Below are 25,134 nucleotides of genomic sequence, written 5' to 3' on the forward strand. Positions count from 1 at the left end.
CTACATTATGTGACAGCAACAATCCTTTGGAACAACATTTGTAAATTCTTATATATTTTTTTAATATTATACTTTAATTTTTAAATCATGTAGAACACTTCTTTTGCAGGGTTCTCAGAAAGTACAGAGTAAAGAACAAGCAGTAGGAAAAAAATGTATTAGGTGCACCTCTAATGAAATCAGTCAATATCACCATCACTTTCTTAAAAATATCATTTTCACTGCTCTTTTCTTTGTATGAACTAGTTGACAGCCTGAGGCAGCTGAAGATGGAACTTTGGGTTAGTCTAAACTATGAGGGTAAAGCATTACTTTTGCTTTCTGTGGGGGTAGAATTTTAATGTCACTTTTTTTTTAGTGGGCTGGCTTTTTAAAAAAATTGGCCATATGCCTATACAAGAAAATTGAATGAGGTTTTTAGTACATGGCAGAAAACAGCCAAGGTATACCAATTTTTTTTCCTTCCAGTTCAGCTGACCATGAAGGCATAGAGCAAATAACTTTTAAAAGAAATGAATCAGGAATCCAAAATCAGTTTGAAAGGTGTGACTCTCACTTTATCGATGCCATGTGCTTTTTAGTTTAGTCATGCTTAATTCTATTTAAGTGAGGTGTTTAAATACATATATGTATGCAGAGAGTGAAGGGATAACACCACCAGAAATAGTGTGTAACTAATTTCTAAGTAAGGGACCTTTGTATGTTTGTCTCAAATTTATAAGATGCACACCCTGAAAATTACAATACATTAGAGATTATATCTCTTCATTGTCTGTGAGTGATATATTAACAGTACAATCTCTTTTCATTCACTGTCTCCTTGGAACATCTCAGAGGTTGCTATAGGATCATTAAATATTAAAGTTTTCCTTCTATCCATGAATCAAAGCCAGACTATGCAAATTTTGTTTTTCAGGTCCATCCCATAGTCAGATTATAATATATTCATGAAATGTAAGACCTATTTTTAGCTGGATTTTTCATGTTTACATATTATAGAGAACAAAGTGCACTGAAGTTAGAGGATACTATTCAAAACTTGGAATCCCAAGTCACAATTTTCCAATAACTTTTCCTTCTTGCTAAGCAGACTTGTCTCACATTTTTAGACTAGGCTGGGAGTTCTTAAGTAGATTTTAATTTTTATTTAATAGTATTACTCAGGATAATTTAAATTCAGTGAGAGTAATGGTGCAAAAAGAAAAGGGCTTTGTGTTCAAACCTTTATCATTGATTTAGGGGAGACATTGTGGTGTAGAACTTTCTCATGAGAGACAGGCTTCTCTCTGGTGCCCAGTGACAGGACCTGAGGGAACAGCTTGAAGCTGTGTCAGGGAGGTTCAGGTTGGACATCTGGACAAAGTTCTCAATCCAGAGAGTGGCTGGGCACTGGAACAGGCTCCCCAGGGAAGTGGTCACAGCACCAAGTCTGACAGAGCTCAAGAAGTGATTTGGAAATGCTTTTGGGCACCTTGTGGGACTCATGAGGCTGTCCTGTGTGAGGCCAGGAGTTGCACATTGATGTTCATTGTGGTCCTTTCCAACTCAGGATATTCTGTAATTCTGTGATTCCATGATGACTATGTTTTAATTCATATTACAGTCAATGTTTGGACTTCCCCACAGCTTTCTGTGAGATATAACACATGGCTTAAGAATGATGTATCTTCCTTTCGATATGAAATGGGAGTAAAAGAAGTTTAAGGAAAAAAAAAAAGTTTTGATGTTGGTCTTTAGAGCAGCAATCTTCATATACAAAAGAAAAACCCTTCTAGGGTGACAGAGATGTATTTTAGGGTTGCTATCTGCAGTCTGGTAAAAGCTTTATGTTTTATAGTATTTTATTAATACAGAATGAGTGCTTTGCTTTATACAAACTATCCTAGCCAAGAGTTATTGTGCTTGGTTATCTCAAGGTAGTTGCTTCTTGTTGAAAACAAGATGAATCATAGCTGATGGTGTACTAGAGTTTGTATCTGTTCTAAGTAAATGCTTGACTTCTTTTAGGACCTAGCAGGGCCAAGTGCAGGGTGCTGCACCTGGGTTAGAGCAACCCCTGGTACCAATGCAGGCTGGGCATGAGCAGAGCCAGAGCAGCCCTGGGAGGAGGAGCTGGGGGTGCTGGTGGGTGAGAGGCTGGCCATGCCCTGGCCATGGGGAGCCCAGAGCCCCCCGTGTGCTGGGCTCATCCAGAGCCCCGTGGGCAGCAGGGCAGGGAGGGGATTCTGCCCCTCTGCCCCCTCTGCTGAGACCCCACCTGCAGGGCTGCATCAGCTCTGGGCTCCAGCACACCAAGGACAGGGACCTGCTGGAGCCAGGCCAGAGCAGGCACCAAGGGGATCACAGGGATGGAGCAGCTCTGCTGGGAGGAAAGGCTGAGAGAACTGGGATTGTTCAGCCTGGAAAAGAGAAGGCCTTGGGGTGACCTCATTGCAGCCTTTACAGTACCTGAAGGGAGCCTTCAGGAGAGCTGGGGAGGGACTTTTTACAAGAGCCTGGAGTGACAGGACAAGGAGGAATGTCTTCAATGTGAACATGGAAAGCTTTAGATTGGATATTAGGCAGAAATTCTTCCCTGAGAGGGAGGTGAGAGTGGTGAGGCCCTGGCACAGGTTGCCCAGAGAAGTTGTGGCTGCCCCATCCTCGCTCAAGGCCAGGCTGGATGGGGCTCTGAGCAACTTGGTCTAGTGGAAGGTGTCCTGCCTATGGCAGGGGTGTTGGAATTAAATGATCTTTAAAGTCCTTTCCAACCCAAGCCATTCTATGATTCTGCGCTTATCAAATTACATAGACAATTTTTTTAGTTATCAGTTTTTGCCTTGAGCAGACCAGTAAGAGAAACAAAACTGATCTACCAGATAGCTGTCCCTCTTCAAGAGTAAAATTGGAAACTACTTTTAATGTGTAAATGTCCCCATTAAAATCTTACCTTGTTTTGATTATTCTTTTAAAATACATATCTTTTCTGTAAAGTAAAAAGGAAGGAGTTAAATGGAAGCTGAAAGGAGCTTACATGAAAACAAGAGATTACTCTATTGCAGTGGAATTAATCAAACAGAGATAAGACAGACCTATCTAATTTCAGATAGAAAGAATATCTTATCACAGTGGTTTCACTGACCTCACTTTTTAACTTTAAGAGGAAATGCCTCCAGTATGCAACCTTACACTGAGGAAAAAGAGCCAAAAAAAGTAGAAAGAACAGTATTATTGAGATTGCCAATGGATTTTTTTAACAGAATGTTTTTTTATTTTGCAGCCTCTGTGTCTTATAAAAACAAATCCAAATCACCAATTAGACAAATTTTAGACTGTTTTTATTGCAAAAAAAGAGTTCAATGAGCCTAAATTAGTCTGGTGTGGCTATGAGTCTCAGTTCAGAAACCTGATCATAGGAGAAATGGCAGCAACATCCCCCAAATCATACACAGGAGAACAAACACAAAATTATGGATGCTTGCATGAATAAAAATGGCACTACTACACTTTTAAGATGCAATATTAAAGGAATCAAGTTTTGACAAGAATAGAAAAATAGTAGGATATTTTGTCTTGAAGTTCCTTAGTAGTCTCAGCAAACCCTATGGCCAAGCCTCCCCAGCAGTAGAGTCATTCAGCTGAACTCTTCCACTCACTGGACCTCAACAAAGAAAGGGAGGAAGTGACAGAAAAAACCAACTCAGTTCTAGGAACAAGAACATGTTGTCATGGCACTGAGATTTAATGTGGCAGTGAGATTTAGCTGCTCTTCATATTACAATTTTGGCTTCTATCTAATTAGAGAAAAAATGGTGAAGGTACTGATCTACAAATAGACTCTTTGAACAGATTTTATAATGATACTTCCTGAGAAGACAGGAGAAAAAACAGAATGGTTTTATCAGCTACTGTTGTAACTTAGGAGTAGAGATCTTATATTTTGATAAAATATTTGCTAAAACTCGTATTACTTTCTTGCTTTATTGAAAAATATGAAAGAACAATGTGAGGCCAATAATTGCATTTCTCTTACATGTATTTTGTGGATTTTTTTTTTTTAGGGAGTAGGATTAGGAGTAATTTATTTCCTCAGATGTCTGCTAAATTACCTTTGTGTTCCTACTTTCCTCCTGGAATTGCCTTACTGCTCCTGCTCATGTCAGTTTTTATACATTACGTTTTTATTCCGTGTCTCCTGGCCTTTGTCTTTGCTTTCTTCACCAGTAATCACAAAACACAGCTTCTGACCCAGCCTAGCCATGCTGCTTGAGGAATCCTGTGTTAATTCCTATTTAATACCAGGTGTCTTACTAGTCAAAAGATTTGTACTTGCACTTTTTATTTGATCTGAAAGAAGAGTACTTAGCAATCCAAACTCCCTTTAAAAAGTCTTTGATTTATTTTCTAGATCATCAGATCAAGGATGATCTTGATGAGGGAAGTTACTATACATGGATAGAATAAAGATGTTTAGATAGGTACTTGTTAAGAACCTTCAAAAGAAACTAACAGCTAGAAACTGAACTCACACTGACTTGCAGCACTAATGAGGCTTCCACACAATTCCTTACAGCACTGTGAGGCACCTCTATATGATTTTGATAAGCTTGGCCTCAGAGAAACATTTTTTCTGCAAAATGGTTTTGCTCTTAACGTTGAATAAAATTTGTTGAGTATTTTTAAAGCATTAAAATGATATACACCAAATGAGACTTAGTATACAGTGGTAAAAATCTGACCACCTACAGCTGTAGTAGAATATTCTTTTATATTGACAGGCAGAAGTTACTAGAGATTATGAATGGATTGAAAAAAGTGGATAACTACTATACCAAAGCTGTTGCTGTCACTACTCTTTTGCTTAAATAGTCAGAATGTAAGAGACCACCAAAATAAAGTTGAGATGCCAAACACACAGTGATGCCTCTCAAATAAAAGAAGTACAGTTAGAGTTCTAATGATAACATTTTCCCTTTAAACATTTGGAATTAAAAATAGAAAATTTCCTACTGTCAGTGCCTGAAGTGCATATGACAGCAATCCTACTGTTCAGCTTAATGAGCCTGTCAGTCTAGAATATTAAGCAGTTTGATTTAAGCATCTTAAATATGATGTAGATCTAAAACGTTCATGGTAAGCAAGACTTTTGAAAATGTAATAAGGGACACTTTTTCTATATAAAAGAACCATCTATCATCTAGTATTTGCCTAGATTATGAAAGGTGGTTATTAATTATTACAGCTTTGATTTCTAGGGACTTAAAGAATTCAAATCCAAAATTTCCAATGTATTTTAAGATGCTTCAAGATATCCATATAAGATACCAGAGGTTCTTCACATTCACTTGCTGTCACTCAGCATTCTTTTTTTTTTTTTCTCATTTTGACACTCTTTTAAGGAGTATTTTCCTCAATTGTTTGGTCCACCACTGTCATTTCACTTGGCAGTATTTGAATTAAGTCATTGCCTAAAAATCCAGGATTTAGTGCCTTAGATGCTGTAGCCTTCTTGTGGGACTCTTGCATCTATAATGTTATTTCTGGTGGAAGAGACATCTCGGTGTGTATCAGACACCAGCTTCCTTCTTTTTGTTGTGTTGGTGTTAAGGAGGGCTTATATCAGTTTTCTACATATTCCTTGTCCAAGACATGACTTATGCAACTGGAAACTTTTCTGCAAATATGCTGATGTGTTCTGGCCTCCACAAAATTTTAGAAATATAATCCTTTAGATTTTCATGTTAAGTAGTTTAAGGGTAGACACTGCAAATTATTGATGGCTAAGATTTAAGCTCCTCTCTGACTCAGAAGATGTGCATTTCATTTGTGCAATGTGGATTTATGTTCATTTGTAAATTAATAGATTCAAACTTCTACCAGAGCCTATGTGGAATCACTGACCAACTTCCAGGCCATGTGTTAAGGAAATTAGGTACAATCACAGAATCACAGAATGGTTTGGGTTGGAAGGGACACCTTCCACTGGACCGAGTTGCTCAGATCCCCATCCAGCCAGGGGTGGGGCATCTACAACTTCTCTGGGAAACCTGTCCCAGTGCCTCACCACTCTCACAGTACAGAATTTCCTTCCTAATATCTAACCCAAACCTGTCCTCTTTCTGCTTGAAGCCATTCCCCCTTGTCCTATCACTACAGTTTCTGATCAAAGGGAAAAATGGATTTATGGAGGGAAGAAAGGAAAAAAGTGGTACTCAGATCTCTAAGCCAGTACTACTTGTGATGACATAACCAGCTCTATCCTATGCCTGCAGAAGCACTGAAGAACAGTGGTGGCCAACAGTAAAAGAACAGTGGATTTTAAGCCAATTTTTCTTTGAAATAGAGGTCACTTGAAAGGTTCTTGACAATTCCCAGAGGGAAAATTTCTCAGGTGGTCTGCTGCATTATTTAAAATTATTAGAGATCAGCTGTGCTACTTCTTCTAAAGGATATTGGAAAAGACTTGAAGTGTTTTTTTGTTATATAAGAATTCAAGTCCTGTAAGCACTTATGGAAGTTTTTGAAGTAAATTCTGGTCAAATATAAGTGAGATTATCTCCGTCCTTCTATTCTTCAGGCTGGACTGTTGTTTTGTTTTTTTTTTTAGTAGCAAAATAATAAATCCTGCACATTTCTTCATTATTTGGTGCCACCTACATATCTATAAGTTTTGTAACAAAATTCTGAATTTAATATGTATTGGTATTTACCCTTTTTTACTTAAAAATAATCTTGTAGCTTCCCTCATTGTCTCATATGCTTTAAATCTGACATTTCAATAGATATGCCACTTACAGATTAAAGAGCATGTTGTTTTGTTGGGTTTTGTTTTGGTTTTTTTTTCCCTTGGGAGATGATAAAAAGTAATTTTTTACATAACTTTTTGTCAGAATTGTGGAAGACACATTTCTTTTAGAAAATCTTCTGGCAGGTAATGGGGCAGTGGGGTTTAATTACTATTTATATTACAGAAGTCCACAGATACACAGCCCTGGTAACAGGATCTCATTGTGGTAGATGCTGTTGAAACCCAATTCTTTCCTCATTCCCGAGATAAGAACCTTCTGGGCCATGGCAGTGCAAAATGCTCTATTCTTCTCCAGGTTGTCCTAGAGTGCTGAGCTATTGCTGATTGTCTGGTTGAGATAAGCTTACAATGTGTTTCTCTTGTCTACAAGGAGCTGACTGTAAAATAATTTAAGTGGGAATCAAGTAATAACTTGTGGTCACCATCATCACGGGCAAGGTTTGAACTGGTGCCTGAGATTGAAATGTGCTAAATTCCACCATCAGCCCAGTAATGCAAGCTGTACAATGAATAGGAAAAAAGAAGGAAAACCCTATTTTTTGTTGTGTGGGTAGAGTGCTTTACATGTGAGAGAGTCTTCCTAGCTGTGGCAGCAAGCAGCTCTGAGGTAATTGCTATTTTGTGTTTCAGTTCAGAGACAGACGTTCAAATGAGTCATTGGCTTCTGTGTTCTGAGCTGGCCCCTTTGCATCTTCAGTTTTATTGGTTTTAAAGGGGCTGGGTACTGGCACAGCTGCTCCCAGTATAATGGGATATCAGCATAGAGGAAAACATTCCCACGTATTTTTTTCTGGTAAAAGTTTGGTGATTTTATATACAATTTAAGCAATCAAATCCTATAATGGCTTTAGCTGCAGTATATACAAAATATGATAGCTCCTCTAGTGAGTCTACAAGATACTGGATGTTTACATTTGTCTGTATTCAACATTTTGATTAAATGCATACTTTTTAAGGAGAAGTCTTGCTCTGAGGTTTCAAGTTTTTTCTTGTTTTATGTTTCTTTTCCATTTACTTTTGAAATTTATATGAGTCTTGACCACTCTTCTAGTCTGCTATGCATGGGAAAGATATTAGCCCAAATTCTGCTGTGGGAACTCTCTATGTTTCAGCTGTCTTTAATAGGATCACACCTCTAAAAAATAAGTCATATACTCATATAAAAATTTAGATAGAAAACTAAATTACATCAGCAGTGAAAAATCATACAACTGAAACATCAATTCTAATTTGAAAGCATTTCTTGAGACAATGTAAAATGTAATTCTATTGCTGAAGTGAGGCAAAGCTGTTGTGGGACAAAACTAATATAGAAGTCTGACAAATATTGTTAATAATCCACTGATATGTATAACTGATGAGAACAGTGTTGACAGCACCATATTGCAAAAAAAGAATCATAACCTGCTGGGAACATTACAAATCCACTGGTAGGCCCAAGCACAACCCTCTAATGTTGTTAGGGGTGCCACCACAACGATGGGCCAGATTCTTGGGAGCTGACATCTTCATAAATCAGAGGGTCTCTGCTTCCACAACTGGTCCTTGCTTTGACTAATAAATGATTACATTTGAGGACAGTAATAAAGCAGAAATTACGCTAAGCCTAACCTATCTGTGCCAAGGGCACTTTGGAGGCCAGAGGTAACAAAGGGAATGCGCTGTCTTCTACAGGACAATCACTATGAAATCCAGCTAAATTCAAAAGCCATTTAAGATTGAACAACAATACTGGATGTGTCTATTAGAATTTCCAAGTAAATTGACTTGTTAATGACATAATAAATCTTGTTTTCTACCTTATTAAATTAAACACTGCCTAGTATAAGAATATTTGCCCATCTACAAATGGGTATCAACATAATGGACATTTACACATGGGTCTACTTTTATGAATTTTGGCCCTGTTAACATATCATATAATAAAATCACAGAATTTTTAAGGTTGGAAAAGACCTCTAAGATATCAAGCCCAACTGTTAACTTATATACATATTATAGTTACACATTTCCATTTTAAAAGCTGTAATTAAAGTGTAAATATTGTTGGCTAATCTAGTTGGCTGTCAATAAGCACTTGTTATGGAAAGTGTGACATATGTCACTTAATAAGAGAGCATAACATGCTATTTCTAATATAATTATGTAGGAATATGGAGCTCAGTTTAAGACTTGTTTGTGTATCATTGTGTACAGTTAGAAATGTGTTGAAGTATAGCCTGATTTTCTGATCCTTGGAAGTCAGGGTGCAGTAGCTACACTTGATTTCACATGAGTCCATCTGATCGCACTATGAAAAAATAAATTTTTCTAGTGAGAATTTCACTTTTCCATCTCTCCTGTAGTCAGAGTAAGATTTTATCACCTTCCAGTTATTAATTTTAAATACCTATTCTTTTTTGGAATTACACAATGACCACCTCATGTCCCCCTGGAAAGCCAAACTGTCTTTGGAGATTAAGTTTACCTTGTCACTTAAGGAATGGTTTTGGGGTTTTGTGTCAATTAGGGCAGAGTGCATTTTTGTTATTTTTTACTTAAAATGAATGTCCAGATAGTGGACACATTGTTAAAAGAATAAACCAAATTACTCTTGGAGACCTATTTAGTTTCTAGTTGATGGAATGTGTCTTTGATGTTCTTATTTACACAGATCATAATTGGTGCCTTCATCTTATTAAGTAATTGACTTTAACTTCATTAGACAAAGAAATGCATAATTTACAGATTTCTGGATGTAAGAGAGGGAATAGAAGTTCCTGATGCAGCAGACAGGCACACTGACAGCTCTTACAATCAGGAGATATTTTAAGATAGACCAGTATGAAAATATTAGTGTGTAAGAGGAAGTTTCTGACATGGGGAATGCCCAGCTAGATGTAGTCAGGGGAAGGACTGGAAGGGATGCAGTGTGACCTGCTGCAAATAATGAATTCATGCTGCAGTCTGCTATGGAGACAGTAATAAGCCTGATGTGCCACTTACTGCACTTGGCAGAAAGGTTATTAATTCTATATACTGCAGTTCCAAAGGAAAGTGTTTCCAATCAAAAGAGAGCAAGGAATGTGCCTCTACTCCTGTAATGTTCACTCTTCAGTCTGCACAGGAATCTCTCAGCAGAGGCTCCTCTTATTTCTACAGGCTTAAAATTGAGGAAAATCAAGCAATTCTTCTGTTTATAGCTTGCATGTGCAGTTTTATGTAATTTCTGTAATAGAAGTGAGCGCTACTGAACACTTGAGTACACAATTCTCTACTAAGAAACATTGGTGTTTGGTGTAAAACAAAGTACACTGGCACGATTGGAGCTTTATCAGTATTGCCAGCCACAGAATCATGGAACAATGGAAAAATGTGGGTTAGAAGAGACCCCTGGAGATCCTCTAGTCCAGCTCAAAGCAGGTTCACCTTCAATGTCTGGGACATTGTCCAATTGAACTCTGAGTATCTCCAGGGACAGCGATTCCACAGTCCCCTCAGGCACCTGTTTGTAATTCCTGTTTCCTGACACCTGAATACAAAACTTCCCACATTGCAGTGAAGTATTTGTGCTTATTACCTGCTCTGGATCTCACTCTAAAATAATCAAGTTGCACTTATTTTAGGTGAGGCTTTTTTAATGATTATCAAGAAAGAATCTTTCTTTTACCAGTTTTTGCACATTTAATGAGCTGTGGATGTAAACCCTAAATTGAGCATAAGATGTCTATGAAAATCTTGCAACAATTTAATTTGCCAAATATTTATCTTACCAATGCTGTAGATCATTCTTATAATTGTGGTAAGCACTGTAGCTCTACTAGTAACTAAAAATAGTGCAGACATACTGACTCAGTCTAGCAAAGTAAGGATATTTCAAAATAGGGTTCTTGGTGTTGCTTGATGGGTAGTTCCAGAGAGAAACTCTGAAGTCAGATGCCACAACTCAGGAATTTTTTAATGTTGTAGCAGAAGGTGACACTCTGTGCTGCAAGAGACACCTGTGAGACAGAGGAAAAAGCAAATGCTTCTGGCACTATTTTTTATTTTTTATTTTTTTTTATAATCCACAAGGGTGGTTTAAGAAAAGCAGATTAGTCAGAGTTATCCAAGTTATGGTATGCAGGAAAACTACTTTTCAGGGGGCTTTCTGAGACTTATCTAGCCACAGCACCTACACTGTTTCTACCAATATGTCTCCTTTTCCTGGACCCAGCTCCTGATTTCCCTCTCATCTTCCTGTGGAAGACCTTATTGATTGTAGCAGGAATAATAATCATGCTTCAGCATTTATAAGGATTAAAATCTATAAATTCTGTTCTCTCATCATGTATTCAATAGTCAGATGGCATCAGAAGCCAGTGACCTGGAACAGAAAAGCACAGAGGAAGACAAAAGTCTGTTCTCTGGGAAGGACCATGCTCACTGTGTCATTTTTCTTCCTTTCTCTTTATGTGTTTCTGATGCTGCCTAACATTACATACTCTGAATCAGTCTCTGGATCTGCCTTTTGCTCTATTCCAGAGTCTAGAAGGACCAGGCTCTTAACTTAGTTGCCTACATTTAAATTAGGCATCATGTGTATATTTTTTGATATTTAAGACCTCTTTTCACTTTCAGTAATTGACTGGTGAATAGCTCTGGTATCCACCAGAAATTCTGTATGATCCACCTCAACTTCAACCTTTCTTCTTTCAGATGATAACAAGAGGGGTTTATGGCAACCAGAAAATAGAGTATTTTATATACACGTGTAACACTAGAAATTGTAATTTTGGTTTAGAAGAAAAATTCTGTCAATGGTTGAAAATAGAGGGCTATACTTAGAACACTGTTTTTTTAAGCACTGGATGCAATCTTTCATACACTAAATATATCTTTTAATGCAGATGTATAGGTCTAGGAATCAGTTATATGAAATATCAGACTGGGAAAGCAATGAAACTTTTACTTGTAACACTGACAAATCTGATCTCACTGCTGCTTTACCAGATTAGTCCTGCCTGACTTGATGGCTGACCTGAGTATGAATTAGTCCAAACTTACTGTGCCATTTCCTGTTCAAAAGTCTCCTCTCAACAACACCCTTTGAACTGAAGCTTTATGTGCACTGCTCCTGACAAGTCTTTTCCTCATCCTGCCCGCACAAGTATTTAATCAGGTGGCATATTGCTCGTGGCCAAACAAATAGTTGGCACACTCAGTTCCTCTGTACAGACTTTGCTATTCAAGCAGAGAACATCTGTCCTGTTGGCCATGCTCACTGGAGGTTATTGAAAGAGCAGAGAGACAAGCATATGTTTTTTTATTCCAGTATTGGACCACATCTCAGAATGGAAGCACACACTGTTCCTAGCAAACCCTGCTCACAGGCCAGTGACTCTGACCTGTGTCTTGTCCTGTGCTTGTAAACCATAACACATTTGTACCTCTGCTCTACTGATCCTGCACATCCTTGGATGACCTTTGATTTTATTTTGGGGAACTGCTAAATCTTCTCAAAGGAAAAAAAAAAAAAATCAGTGATACACACATGAGCAAAATCTATGCATGAAAAAGCTTGGTTGAATTTGGCTGAAACTTTTCAAAGTTTTATTTAGAAAGTGTTTAATAGTTGAAAAGTGGTATTGTCTGGAAGTGAATGAATAAAATAGGAGCTATAATGGATAATCCACTGATTTTACTGGGAGTGTTTGTATAGGTCATTACACTCTTCTATGGCTACCTCTGTACCTAAGGGTTTTGAAGACTGTATATATCTATAAAGTGTTCTGGCCTACATCAACTATTATTAAATTTATCTTAAATTTATTTGAGAAGCAGGAAAAGAACTGTACACTGTTAAGCTATTTACAATTTAAAACTTTGCTTTGAACAAGTCAGCATGTTCAGTAGCACCATGGTATTTCAAATGTCCACTAAAAAGGGAAATATTCTTCAATATTTCATGTATTTTATACAGACTGGCACTGGGTAGTTATGGTCCTTTTGTTTTACCAATTCACAAACACAATGACAAAGAAGAACTTTGGAATCACTTTAGCCTAATTAGTCTTATAGCTTTCTTCATGAAGTAATCTTCAGGTGTAGTAATATATGATTAGCATGGGAGGGAGCAGATTCCTCTCCTCTCCTCTGCTTTGGTGAGACCCCACCTGCAGGGCTGCATCCAGCTCTGGGCTCCCAGCACAGCAAGGACAGGGACCTGCTGGAGCCAGGCCAGAGCAGGCACCAAGGGGATCACAGGGATGGAGCAGGCAAATTAAAGGCTGAGAGAATTGGGATTGTTCTGCCTGAGAAAGAGAAGGCTCTGGGGTGACCTCATTGGGACCTCCCAGTACCTGAAGGGAGCCCACAGGAAAGATGGAGAGGGACTTTTTGACAAGAGGATGGAGTGATAGGACAAGGGGGAAGGGCTTCAAACTGAGAGAGAGTAGGCTTATATTAGACATTAAGAAAAAAATGGTTTATTGTGAGGGTGGTGAGGCCCTGGCCCAGGTTGTCCAGAGGAGCTGAGGATGCCCCATCCCTGGAAGTGTTCAAGGCCAGGTTGGATGAACTCTGAGCAACCTGGTCTAGTGGAAGGTGCTCCTGCCCATGGCAGAGGGTTCAGAACTGACCTTTTAAGTCCCGTCCAACCCAAACCATTTTGTGATTCTATGGTATTTATCTGCAGGGCATATTGTGAATATTAGGGGACACCATTCCTGATTAGCATCAAGAGGCTTTGGAGTTGTTACCTGGCTTTGTATGAAGTCTCCATAGGAATTTCAGACACTTAAAAAACCCTGACACTGCAACGTTTGGGTACGGTAAAATAGCTGTCACTGACTGCACACAAGAACTAAGGAAGAATTAACTTGCAGACCATTTATGGGAGTATGTGTGGGCAGCGGAAATTATGCACAGATACGGTTCGGATCCTTTGCGTGAAGAAATTATTAAATGAATAAATCTCTCTCTAGCATATTCAAAATAAAGGTGGGGGGAAAAAAGAAAAAGGAAGAAAGCAAGGCGAGATGAAACCTTTGGGGACCCCCAGAGCCGCGGCGACAAAGGCAGCGCGGGGGCGGCCGCTGCCCGCAGCCCGGCAGTAGGGGGCGCTCGGGCTTCACCGTGAGGCGCTGCCGCCGGCCCGGGCGGGCGGGACAGCGGGGCCGCCCCGGCCGTGTGTGTGGGAGACCCTGAAGGGGCATCTGTGTCCCAGCGCGGCGTGTGAGCGACCCCTTAGCGGGGTTCGTGTGTGCCCTTAACGGGGTGTCTGTGACCCCTGGCGTGTGTGCGACCCCGTAACAGGGTGTCTGTTCCTCCTTAACGGGGTGCCTGTGTCCCTGTAATGGGGTGTCTGTGACCATTCATTTGGTGGTTATGTCCCTCTAACCGGGTGTCTGTGCCCCTCCGGGGTGTCTGCGCATCCCCAGCGGGGCGTCCGTGTCCCCTCTGGGGGGTGTGTGACCCCTCAGCTGTGTCTGTCATCGCCGGGGTGTGTGTGACCCCTTTAGGGGCGTCTGTGCCCCATCACGGGCTACCCCTCACATGGTGTGTGTCCCCATCGCGGGGTGTCAGTGCTCCCCTCACTGGGTATCTTTGTCTCTCTCACGGGCTGTCTCAGACCCCTCACGGGATCTCTGTGCCCCCTCTCGGGGTCTGCCCGGCTCCGGCACCGGGAGCCGCTTACAACCCGCTTTCCTCCGCGTGGCTCCTTCCCCCGTGTCCCTCCCTCTCTCTGCTGTGGTGCTTCGGGGTTTGTTCCGAGCGTCTGTGGGAGAGGGGCTGTTCTCCCGGCTCCTGGGGGGCGAAGGCGGCTCGTTCTCCCGGCTCCGTCACTGCCACCTCCGGGGACCTCCAAACTTTCCCTCTGGCGGGAGCTGCGCTGCATCCGAGGGGCCTAAGGGAGGCTGGAGGCTCCTGGGTTTCGGCAGAGCCCGCCGGCTCTGTGGGACACGTGCGACCTTTTGTTTTGTGTTTTATTTTATTTGCCACATTTCCTTCCTTTTCCACAGAGCGGGCCAGCAGAGAAATCCCTGGGGAATAGCCTTCCAAGGGTCTCACTCCCGAGCGCCTGCGTGCGCGCGCGAGAGGGAAAATGAATAATTAGAGAACAGTTCCATGAAAATCACTTACCGAAAAATTAGCTGCCCATTAAAGAGGAAGCGGTGAGGAGCAATCATGTAAATCCTACCTACACCCAACTGTAGAGGGGAGGCAGCGATCCTGATTCCCAGCCCTGCGGCTGCCTGCTGGCATCGCCGTCCCCATCTCCCTAGCCCGGGAGGAGAGAGAGAGAGAGAAAGAGAGAGAGAGGGACGCGTGGGTGTGGAGCGCAGTGGTTTAGTCCACACCCCGCAGCCTCCCTTCCCCAGGCAGCCTCGGGAGCCGCGCTCATTCTCCTCCCTCTCCCTGCCAGCCGGTGTGTCCGCGCCGGCGGGAGGCGGAGGCGGCGGGAGAGGAGGGGAGAGAGGAGCGGAGCGAGGAGAGGAGCGGCGGAGTCCGGGGCCGCCCGGGAGAGCCGCGGCGTTGGGAGAGCCCCCAACTCCGCGCAGCCCCCGCCAGCGCTCGGCACCGCGCCGGGCTCCTGCCCTCATACAGTTCCCGCTCCGCTGCCAGTGAGGAGGGAGGTGCAGGGGACACGGCTTTAATTTTTTTTTTTTTCTTTCTTCATTATCTTTTTTCTCTTTTGAGGGGATGCTGAGAAAGCAAGCCGTTCCCCTCCCGTGTAGCACATTGCCTGGGCGTTCCTATTATGGAAGTTAAGTGAGAAACTCTGCAGCTTGAACTGATTTGGGGAGAGAAAGGGAGAGAGAAAGGGGGTAGGGGGAGGGCGAGAGCGAGAGGAAGGCAAAATAGCCGAACCAAACCAATGGTTTTCCTGCAAAGTGCCGGGAAGTTTGTGGAGCACTTTCTAGGAATCAGGTCCTTTCTCAGAGTCTCTCCTTGTCTTCCGAAGAAAGAGCTTGCTTTTGGATTGCCATGGATCCTAAAGAGAGTCTTAGACACACTTGAATAATTCCCCTGCTTGGGCTGGATTGGTGGGAATTTAGGAAGGAGCGTGTGTGCAAAGCAGAAGCCTTCGGAGCTCACTCGCTGCTCCTCTAATCTGTGTGGATCTAAAAGTGTCACATTCAAGACCTTTGCATCTCCAGCTTCTGAATTGAAGATTTCCCTTTCCACTTTAAGTAGCTGCTAGGAAACTGAAAACTTTTGGACCTACCTCTTACTGGCTTTGGATACTTTTTTTCTTTTTTTTCTCTCTTTTTTTTTTTCCTTCTTTTATTTTTTTTTTTAATCTCCGTGGAATTGGTCTCGCAAGCGATCGGGATTGTTTTTAATATGTCAAAATGGGTCTGCTGACGCCACTCCTGCTCTTCGGATTTGCGTTTTTACAAGTCTATGGTAAGTTCGCTTATTTTAGATATGTCATTTCTGTGCAGAAATCCCCTTCATCTGAATTTGATTTGGGACAGCACATGGATGGCATTATAAGCTTTAACGTTACAGAGCCCTAAGTTTGTTTCTGGTATAAAAATGGTATTTGGGGAGGGAGGGATCGGAAGAGGGAGAATGTATGTTTCCAATAAGCAGCTCTTCCCGTCTCCTAACTTAATGGAAAAGCAGCTTATGAATGGAATAATGTCAGCTTGAGGTGGCGAGCAAAGAGTAAAAAAAACTGCCGTGATAAATCTTTTATTTGGGGGTGGGGAGCGGGAAGGGGAAAAGAGAAGCAGAGCGCTGTTGTAGCTGGTGTTACTTTGCCGCCTTCTATTGTTAAACTTTCCACGGGTAGAGCCAGCTGATGAAATAAATAGGTTAGCCCTGCCTGGGCTCCAGGTGAGGCGGACTGGCGGATTTCCAGAGTCCCTCAGCGCCTCGCTCGGCGCTGGCGAGCGGCGGGAAGGGAAGGAAGGGAGGGAAGGGAGGCGGGCAGGGAGCGCGGGGCGGCGGCGGCCCCGACCACCCCGCTCCGCCTCTCTCCGCCGAGCCGGGCAGGTGGGGCGGCAGCGTCCCCCCGGCAGCGCTGTGCTCATGCCGAGCTCCCCGGAGGGAGGGTTTGCATGAAGCTTTAGCGACGTCTGGGGAAAGGGTGGGTTTCCTCATGAACGCCCTCCCCCTCCCCTTTGGGTGTGCTCTGCAACGTTTCTTGCGGTTTCGAGTTTAAGTGCTGGATGGGGAGCTGTAAATTACCATCTCGGGGAAGCACGGTTTAGCAGGGCGAGAACTTCAGTGCAAGGGCAAATTGCCTTTCAGAGGAGGGGTGGGCGCTGTGCTGCTGCTCAGGCCGTGGATACACCAGAGCAGCTCAAGCACACGACTAGGAGCGAACATCCACAGAGGGTGTGCTGGCCCCAATGCTCCGCAGCCCGGCTAGCGCTGGGTGTTGGCAGCGCTAAACAGCCCTTTGCCTTTGAGGTGAATGCACTGTCTGGGACCCTGGATGTTTCTGCCTGTCTGTCAGAGCAAACTTTGTTCCAAGAAGCTGTTGGCAGCATTTGCTGTATCAGTCCCGAGGCGAGGGCTCGGGGTTTATTGTTTGCTGTCACAGAACGCTTTGGGTGTTTCTCCACCACCCCCTAGCAGGAAAGGAGGCAGAAGAGAAGAGGGACAGATTCAAGTGCAGTTTTACCTTGGGTGCATGATATGCTCTGCAGTTAAGTCTTAGGTTTTGTCAGTCGATAAGAAAATTTCTACATAACGTAGGCACATGCTAAACCAAACAGAAGTTTTAACTGTGAAAGGATTTAATAGAACATTTGTCTGTCAGTGCAATCATAGTTCTGAAGGGATTTGGGTTTATGTTTTACTTTTTTTTTTTTTTTTGCTGTGACAAAAGATCCTTAACTTTAAGGCCACTGATATTGGATGTATCTTTGTGTACAAACTGCAAACATCAGGTTATAGAAATGTAATTATTAGTAAGTGTTTAAAAGTGTATGTAGCTAGAAGGAATACAATTAAAGTGCTCAGTGGAAGTGACAGAGTGAATCAGAGGAGCTTGGTGTTACAGAATGTAATTAAAGCACCAGTCTGTTTGGAGGTATATGAAACAAATGCAATTAACCAGCTTGCTGGAACGACAGGAGCACGACATAATTTATTCGAGTTTTGTCATGGGGAACACATGTAGAACGTTTGTTCCGGCTTAGCTTTGTGCGGGTGGGGCGGTGCAGGTGAAGCACAGAGCTAATTTAGAGCCGGACCATTAGGAAGAAATGGCCAAGCAGCTCCCGGAATATGTGTGATACTCCCCTTTTGTGGGAAGATATTGCAGAGACTGTCAAGTTTGCCTGCATTAACAACTCTCTGAAATAAATAAATAAAGAGCTTTGTGGATAGCACATCATGACCAAGTAGATATAAGCTGTTATTGTCGAAATGACTAACAAGTAGCTTTGAAGAAATACTGGCAGGCAAGCTTGGCACACAGTGCTTTTGTCTCTTTAGAAGCATAGTAATTACAATCACATCTTAGGCTGACATATACCACTAGTTGCTTTGAAAAGAACTCTATCAACATCAGCACCATTTGTGATGCTTTAGTTTAAGAATAAAAGACAAAACCCAAAAGACTTCTTGTTTATAGTTCCTTTGTTTGTTTTCTATGTTTGAAAGTTACCTCTTAGTGCATTTCTGGCTTTGAGAGGTTTTGTTGTTAGGCTTCACTGGCTGTTTTTGTTTTTATTCTTGGCAAGAGGTCCAGACATGGACATTGTAGCATTTGAGGCGTGTTAACCATCCTTTTCCCTCTGAGTTTCCTTTTATTTGGTAGTTGAAAAGTGGTAAAGATCAAAATGATAATATTTTTCTTCTAAAGTTATTTTTGCTGTCCATGGTTTTAGAACACCTGAAAATTACCCAGATCAATGAGAGTGGCAGAAAACATGTGCTACACACACATATGTAGGTTTTAGGGGTTTTATTACTGTGCTTTTGATGTTCCTGCACTCTGATGAGTGAATAACTTCCATTATCTTTTTCTTTAGCTATCAGTCTTGGTTATTGTTCTTGACACAAAGCAAACAAAGAAAAAATCAAACACAAAAAATCCCAAATACCAAAACACACACAGACAAACAACAGAACACCTCACTAGACAGAGTCTGCACCATAAAGTAAGCCACCTGCTACTGGAGTTAAATGAGCTGATTACATGTGGATTTTTAATAGTGTTCAATTGGATGTTCTTATATTGTTCTGTGTTTTGTTGTCCTTTTTCCAATAATTAATAAAGTTTAGAAGAACAAATATTAAAAGGTAACAACTGATGTCAACACAGGTATTGGTGAGCCAGACCCTTGCCTGGTAGGACTCAGAAATACTTCCAATGAAAATGACAACCTTTTATGTCAGAGCTGGCTTTTAGTCCCTTGAAAACTTACAAGTGTGATGCTCTTGAATGGGAGAAGGTGTTAAAGATATATGAGAATAATTCTGAAAAAACAGCCTTTTATCACAGTATTATTTCAAAAGCACTTCTTAATGGAAAGTGTGCATCTGAAATGGTGTGATGGCTGAAACATTCTGTATCTCTTTTCCTTTTTGTTTTTTAAAAATTCATTTCATTTCTTCATGCCAATGATCTACACATCTGTGGCCTTGTGCAGGTCCCTGTTGCCTGTTGGAGAACATGGCTTACATATAAAGCTGGAGTATATTGTTCCAGGGGATATTTGAGCTGACAGGGTCTTGATCTCTCATGTGAGTTTTGCTGTTGATGGATAACCTTTGCTTCTGTGGAATGTGTGCATTTTAATGCCTTAAGAGTAAAATTCTGGAGAGTTTGCAGTTTTGTTTCTGCTACCTTGTTCTTCCATAGGACCCAATTCTGCAGAACATTTAAGTGCTTCCATCTCTTAGCCACAGTCTTTCAGAAGTTAATAAGAATTTAAACACATGTTTCAAGTTAATCATAGGCTTTAAAACTTTGCTGAGTAAGGATGAATTTATGCCTATGATGACAGTTTTTGCTGAATTAGTCTTAAGATTTTGCTTTCTTTACTTCCTGTCTTGTAAGTCACCATTGCAACAATATGTTTTTATGTGCAGAAGATAAGCAATGAGGGAACCCTGTCATTGTACTTCCAGAGATGGATTTGCTTGAAAAGTAAATGATAATCCAGGTTCTTTGGTTTGTGTCCTTGCTAATTTGGAGTTCTGTAAAAGGTCTGATACTCCACAAATCTTCCTGAAAAGTTGAAATTAGGGGGTTTTAAGCCTTTATCTGAGTTGCACTGACTTCAATAATCCTTCCATTAGCAACTCCCTGTAATGATGGGATTGATATTGCTCGGGGAAATTGAGTTTTAGCAATGCAGGCTAAAGATATGCAACCTTAAAAGTAGGCAAAAGAATTAAAGTACATTTTTAAGGATGCATAAAAAGTACCAAGGAGATGTGCCAAAAAGCGTGATGAGAGAAAAAGGAGGCTTTGGCTGGTCTGTCCATTCAACTCCATTTGCAGGAATCTCTTTTCCATAGCAATGCTATGTGGGCTCATAGCCCTGAATTCAAGACGTGCTCTGTCCACTGCTGAACCATTTAGTGGAAATTACTGAAGAGTATGCAATGGCTTTTTAGCCATTTGTTACCCTTGAATTGCTATTCAAATATTGATCTGGGCTAAATAGATTGCTAACAGGTTCTCTGCATTCTGTTTCAGCCACCTAAGAGGACGCTGCTGTCAGGTTTTATCTGTTATCTCAGCTGGCGTGGCTGAGCATGCTCTTCCCGTGGCTGCCATCTGGCTCACACTTCTCACACCAACCTTGGGGAGGATACTTAGGGATCATATTGATGCTGTCTCTTGCCAAGAGACTCCCTTACTGGTGTGCTTTTCTACCTTTCTGTAGAAATCTCTTGATTTCACAAGAAGGTGGCAGAATACAGCAAGTACTCTGCTCTTGCCAAATAAATAAATAAATAAATAAATAAATTTGTTGGCTTTTTGGTTCTTACACATAACTGAATTTTTCAATTTCCTTTCTATTGTTGCCTAAGCATGCTTGTACTTATGTTTTGACAGTACACGTGCCACGTATGTTCAAAACAATTTGTTTTGGTACATAGATGGGTACAGGATCTGATCCTAAATCACTACTTCAGAGCAAATGTTGAGGATACCTTTTATGCAGGATAGTCATGTGGACTTTTAGGAGATCTTCGAATGCAAAATATTTGTATAGAAATAGAGGTTTGCAGATGTGTACTTTAGTGTCACCATTTTTACTCTCAGAACTGACTTTTGTTATGAATTGTGGATAACAATTGAACAGTTGAAGTTATAAGCTCAGAAATAAGATTGAGTTTAGTGTTGTCCTCACCTCAAACCTTTTCCTTAACAAAATAACTGCTAATCACCCGTGGTTAATAACTTTTGTTGTTATAGTGGATAATTATATAAGGCAAATCACTTTAGGTTCTGATTCTGCACCACTGAAATCTGTTGAGTTCACAGAACACTGAGAAAGCAGGCAATGTTATCTTAGCTTACTGATAAAAGGATGATTGCCACAGGATCAAGTTGGCTTCTTCTTACATGCAACACTACAACAACTACAAAAATACTAGAGGGTACAAGTGTGCATCGATGCCTCAGTTCTGCTCACCCCTTTCCACAGTGCTCTCTTTACTAGAGCAGAGTTGCCCTCTGTAACAAAAAAGCTAATTCTTGTGCTATGTCGTGTAGGTAGACAGTTTGTGATAACTGGGCATGAGGCTGGGCTGAGCCTCCTCCTCAATGTGCTACAGCTGTGAGCAGCAGGTGAGCAGCGTTACAGCAATGATCCATGGAGTGCCCAGGGGCACTGACCAACCACCAAAGGGAACAGAGGGCACACAGGTGCAGTGCATGAACCATGAGGGGATAAAAGGCTGGGCTAAAGAACAAGAGGAGCAGATATCTGCAGCCTTCTGAAGTGATGAGATGTTGCTCTCTCCTGAAGCCTTCTGATGTGGTATGGTGTTACTCTGTATGGGTGGGAGCTTTCTGAAATTGTATGATGATACTCGGTGTTTTGTGGCCGTCTCAGCTGCAGCATATGTTGTGACAATGTTCTGTATGTAAAGGTATGCTTTCTTAATGCTTTTTCAAGCCAAAAGATCATGAAGTAAAAAATGGCTTTTTAATTCCACCTCTGCAGCTTATCTTGGCATTGCTGTCATGGAAGAGATCAAAAATGTTCTCTTAATTTTATTAAAATGATAGCCTTCATCAATTAATACACGAGCAGCAAAGGATAAACTAACCAGTAGTACCCCTGTAAGAACTTGCTGTTACTTATATTGAGCTGCTGTGCTCTGATGGCCAGGGCTCACTGAGATTCATCTCTGGGTTCTGGGCAAATATGAAGTGAGGATATTAATCTGAACATTGTTCTGGCAGAAGTATCTTGTGCATGTGCTTTGAACTTTAAGCTCTTTACCACTCTCCCCCAGTCATTTTTGATTTTTTGTTTTCTGAGCAATTTTTTTTTTCTGTAAACTAACTAAATAATAGTTATTATCTGCAGATCCCTGAGTTAATACATCTGTTTAACTGGGTTGTGAGAGAGCTTTCTGCTTATATACTAGATAGGTTGGCAAACATTATTCCTTGTTGCTTGTTTGCATTGCTGTTTCTACCAGGAACTGTCATGTCTCTGGCTTGCTGATAACTGAAGGTCATCCTTATCTGGTGATTCCAGTGTGTATTTTGTAACCCATCGAGGTTGTGTGCATGCAGGTGTGCTATTGCAGACTTCCAGTCCTGTTATTTGTCGTGGTTGTGGGGATGCTCCTTCAGCTCTACCTCCCTGAGTGATGGCTGGAAGAGCACAAAATGTCTTCAGGTTTATTCCTTATCATTTTCAGTTGCTCAATGCGCAAGCACAAGGCACTATTCCAAGCTGGATTTGGAGCATCCTTAGTGATATGTGGCATTTGCTTGCAGAATTACCCTTGTCAGTGAGTCTTCATTGTACCACTTCAGTTCCAGCAGAATTCTTCAGTCTGATGACAGTGAAGGACCCGCCATTGTGCTACTTTGTACTTTGTTATATCCTGCTTTTACTTTCTTTTGCCACTTTTCCTCACATTAGTTCGGAGAACAGTTTATTTGGTCTGGTATATGGAAATGATCTGGTAGGATGAGTGGGGATGCTAGGAGCTAAGTATGGTCTGACTCATTAGAGACTACCTAGATGGTTGTGCCACCCTGTCTGTTGCAGCATATGGTCTTTTCATTTGTATTTAGGCATTGCCTCTATAGCTTCAGTGCAGTGTGCCAAGGAGAGAAGAGCATCTCTGTGATGTGCCTGTCATAAATGCAGATTGGACAAATAAGTAAGGAATTAACGGCCAGCAGCAAGTTGTAAAACACAGAGAGCCGTGGTTCACTCAAAATAATCGCTTGCCATTGATTACAAGAGAAACTGAGTGGAAAAAAATTAACCTTTTGAAACCAAAATGTCAGGTAACTGACATCAGTCAACTTGTCCTCATTCATCGTGAATGGAGGGACAGTTCATGCCAGAGTACCAGAGGTACTTTTTTTACTGCTGTGAAAATGTCAAAGAGTTAAAAAGCAGTTCTGAAAAGTATTCAGTGCTGGAGGAGCTCTATAATCATGGGTTCTCAGGCTGTCATTCTGTGCAGTTTTCAAGGTCTTTATGTTCTGTCTCCCAGATGACTTCATCCTGGCAAATGGAATGGCCAGTTTTAACAGTTCATTTTATCCTGAAAAGAATTCTGCAACTAAAAGATGGACAATAGTTAGTTTCAGTATTAAGAAACATTCAAATGGCATTGCAAAGCTGTTGGACCAAACTAGTTGGAAAAGTGTGTGTTCTTCACCTGGCTTTTCTTTCCCTAGAGAACTTGGTCTCTTTGGGACTGTCACTCCATAGTAGAAGCCTGCAGGTGAAGGCTCTGTGGATGCATCCTCCTTCTCACTTTCCAGAGTGTGTTTATGTCACCTTTGAGACCTGGAGCTGCTTATTGCTCCTGCGTGTACAGGAGCACTGCCACACTCTGACAGTTTTCTGGAGAGAGCAATTGCACTGTCAGCTGGGAGAAAGAGTGGAATAGTAGCCTGATTCCAGGTCCATGGCTTGCTGGAGAGAGATACCCAACAGAGGAACTGGGTTTTAGATGGTGTAGGGAATGAACAGGGGAGCAAAGCACCTCTGTCATGCTTACCAGGGGAGTGCTGGCCCTGAGTGCTGCAGGGTTGTTTCATACTCAGTATGTTTAGGCTTTTATCATTGCTAGCTTGTTTGTTCATCACTTACCCATGAAGTGAATAAGCTTGTCTGTTAAATTGTTTTAGTCCAGGTTTGTTTGGAGTGCTTCAAGAAAACGCTTATTTGTAGTTTGATGCAGTGAACCAAGGTCTGAGCTGGCTTTAACCTGATGCACTGCAGAAGTGCAGTATAAATTGGCTGAAGCTTTTTGTATATGTGTTTTTATGATATGTAAGAAGAATTCAGTGGACTGGCTAAAATGGTTGGATTATGTCAAGGCAAAAGCTATTAAACAAAGGATTTCTAGTGGAAAAAAATTAACTATCAGAAGTACTGCAGGCTGTATTTTATCCTTGATCTATGCATCTGTTCTGTCACCAAACTGGATTTTAAATTATAATGCTTTGGTTTTAAGCTAGTCAGTGTGACTTGGCTATTCAGATGTATGTCTGAGTTACAAAATTCTGTGTGTTTTTTTTTTCTTCTACTTGAGCTTGTTTCATTATCTTAAATTGTACAGCGTGGTCTTTACCAAATGAGATCAGACAATATGTTCTCTAACATGTAAATATATTCTATAGGATAAAATCTCAGCATTTAGAATAGGAGGATTCTTTGATAAAATTGTCTTTTAGTGCTGTTGTGTTTAAATCCCTAAGAATAGTTTTTTTCTAGAAATAGTGTATAGAACTAGATAAAAAAAAAATCCCAAAACAACTGTATGGAGAGATCATTAGAAGTGTGTGTAGATGTAAGTATAGAAAATAACTTCAGAAACTGTACAGGATAGAATTTATATCCCTGAAAGCAAAACTCTAAACAGTAGTAGGAACCATTAAAGCACTGAATTAAAGGAAATGAAATGTGACAAGTAGGCAAACAGATATTTAAGTAAATATGAATCAGTGTAAACCAGTTTCACTAGAACTGCTTATTATTATTGTTATTTACTGACTCTTTTTTGACAACTGCTCAATTTAGAATCAAATGCAAAAGAACATATGTCTGTCTTTGTATGACCCCAAATATCTCTGTCCCCCTTTTCAGCAGACAACATGCCTTTTTTCCCCCTAAGTGATTTTTGGTTGCTAGGAGAAGTGCAATGGTCTGCCCTGCTCTTATCCAGCAGTAAAACTGAAAAGTGTATTGAGGTAA

The 25,134-nt window shown here is 41.1% G+C and overlaps 1 protein-coding gene across 19 annotated transcripts in view; it reads left to right on the forward strand.

Annotated features, from left to right (window-relative positions):
- Positions 1-25,134, forward strand: part of ROBO2 (roundabout guidance receptor 2) — a 1,034,237-nt gene that overhangs the window by 576,798 nt on the left and 432,305 nt on the right. Inside the window, exon 1 of one of the 19 annotated variants that reach the window (XM_077174514.1) lies at positions 15,119-16,159. The exons of the other annotated variants lie outside the window; for them this stretch is intronic. Coding sequence (XP_077030629.1) covers positions 16,105-16,159 — 55 coding nt within the window. The 5' untranslated portion in view covers positions 15,119-16,104. Of the gene's footprint in view, positions 1-15,118; positions 16,160-25,134 lie in introns of those variants that run through there. 19 annotated transcript variants of the gene reach the window in all.

The sequence above is a fragment of the Agelaius phoeniceus genome, chromosome 2, assembly GCF_051311805.1.
Source record: "Agelaius phoeniceus isolate bAgePho1 chromosome 2, bAgePho1.hap1, whole genome shotgun sequence".
Lineage (NCBI taxonomy): Eukaryota > Metazoa > Chordata > Aves > Passeriformes > Icteridae > Agelaius > Agelaius phoeniceus.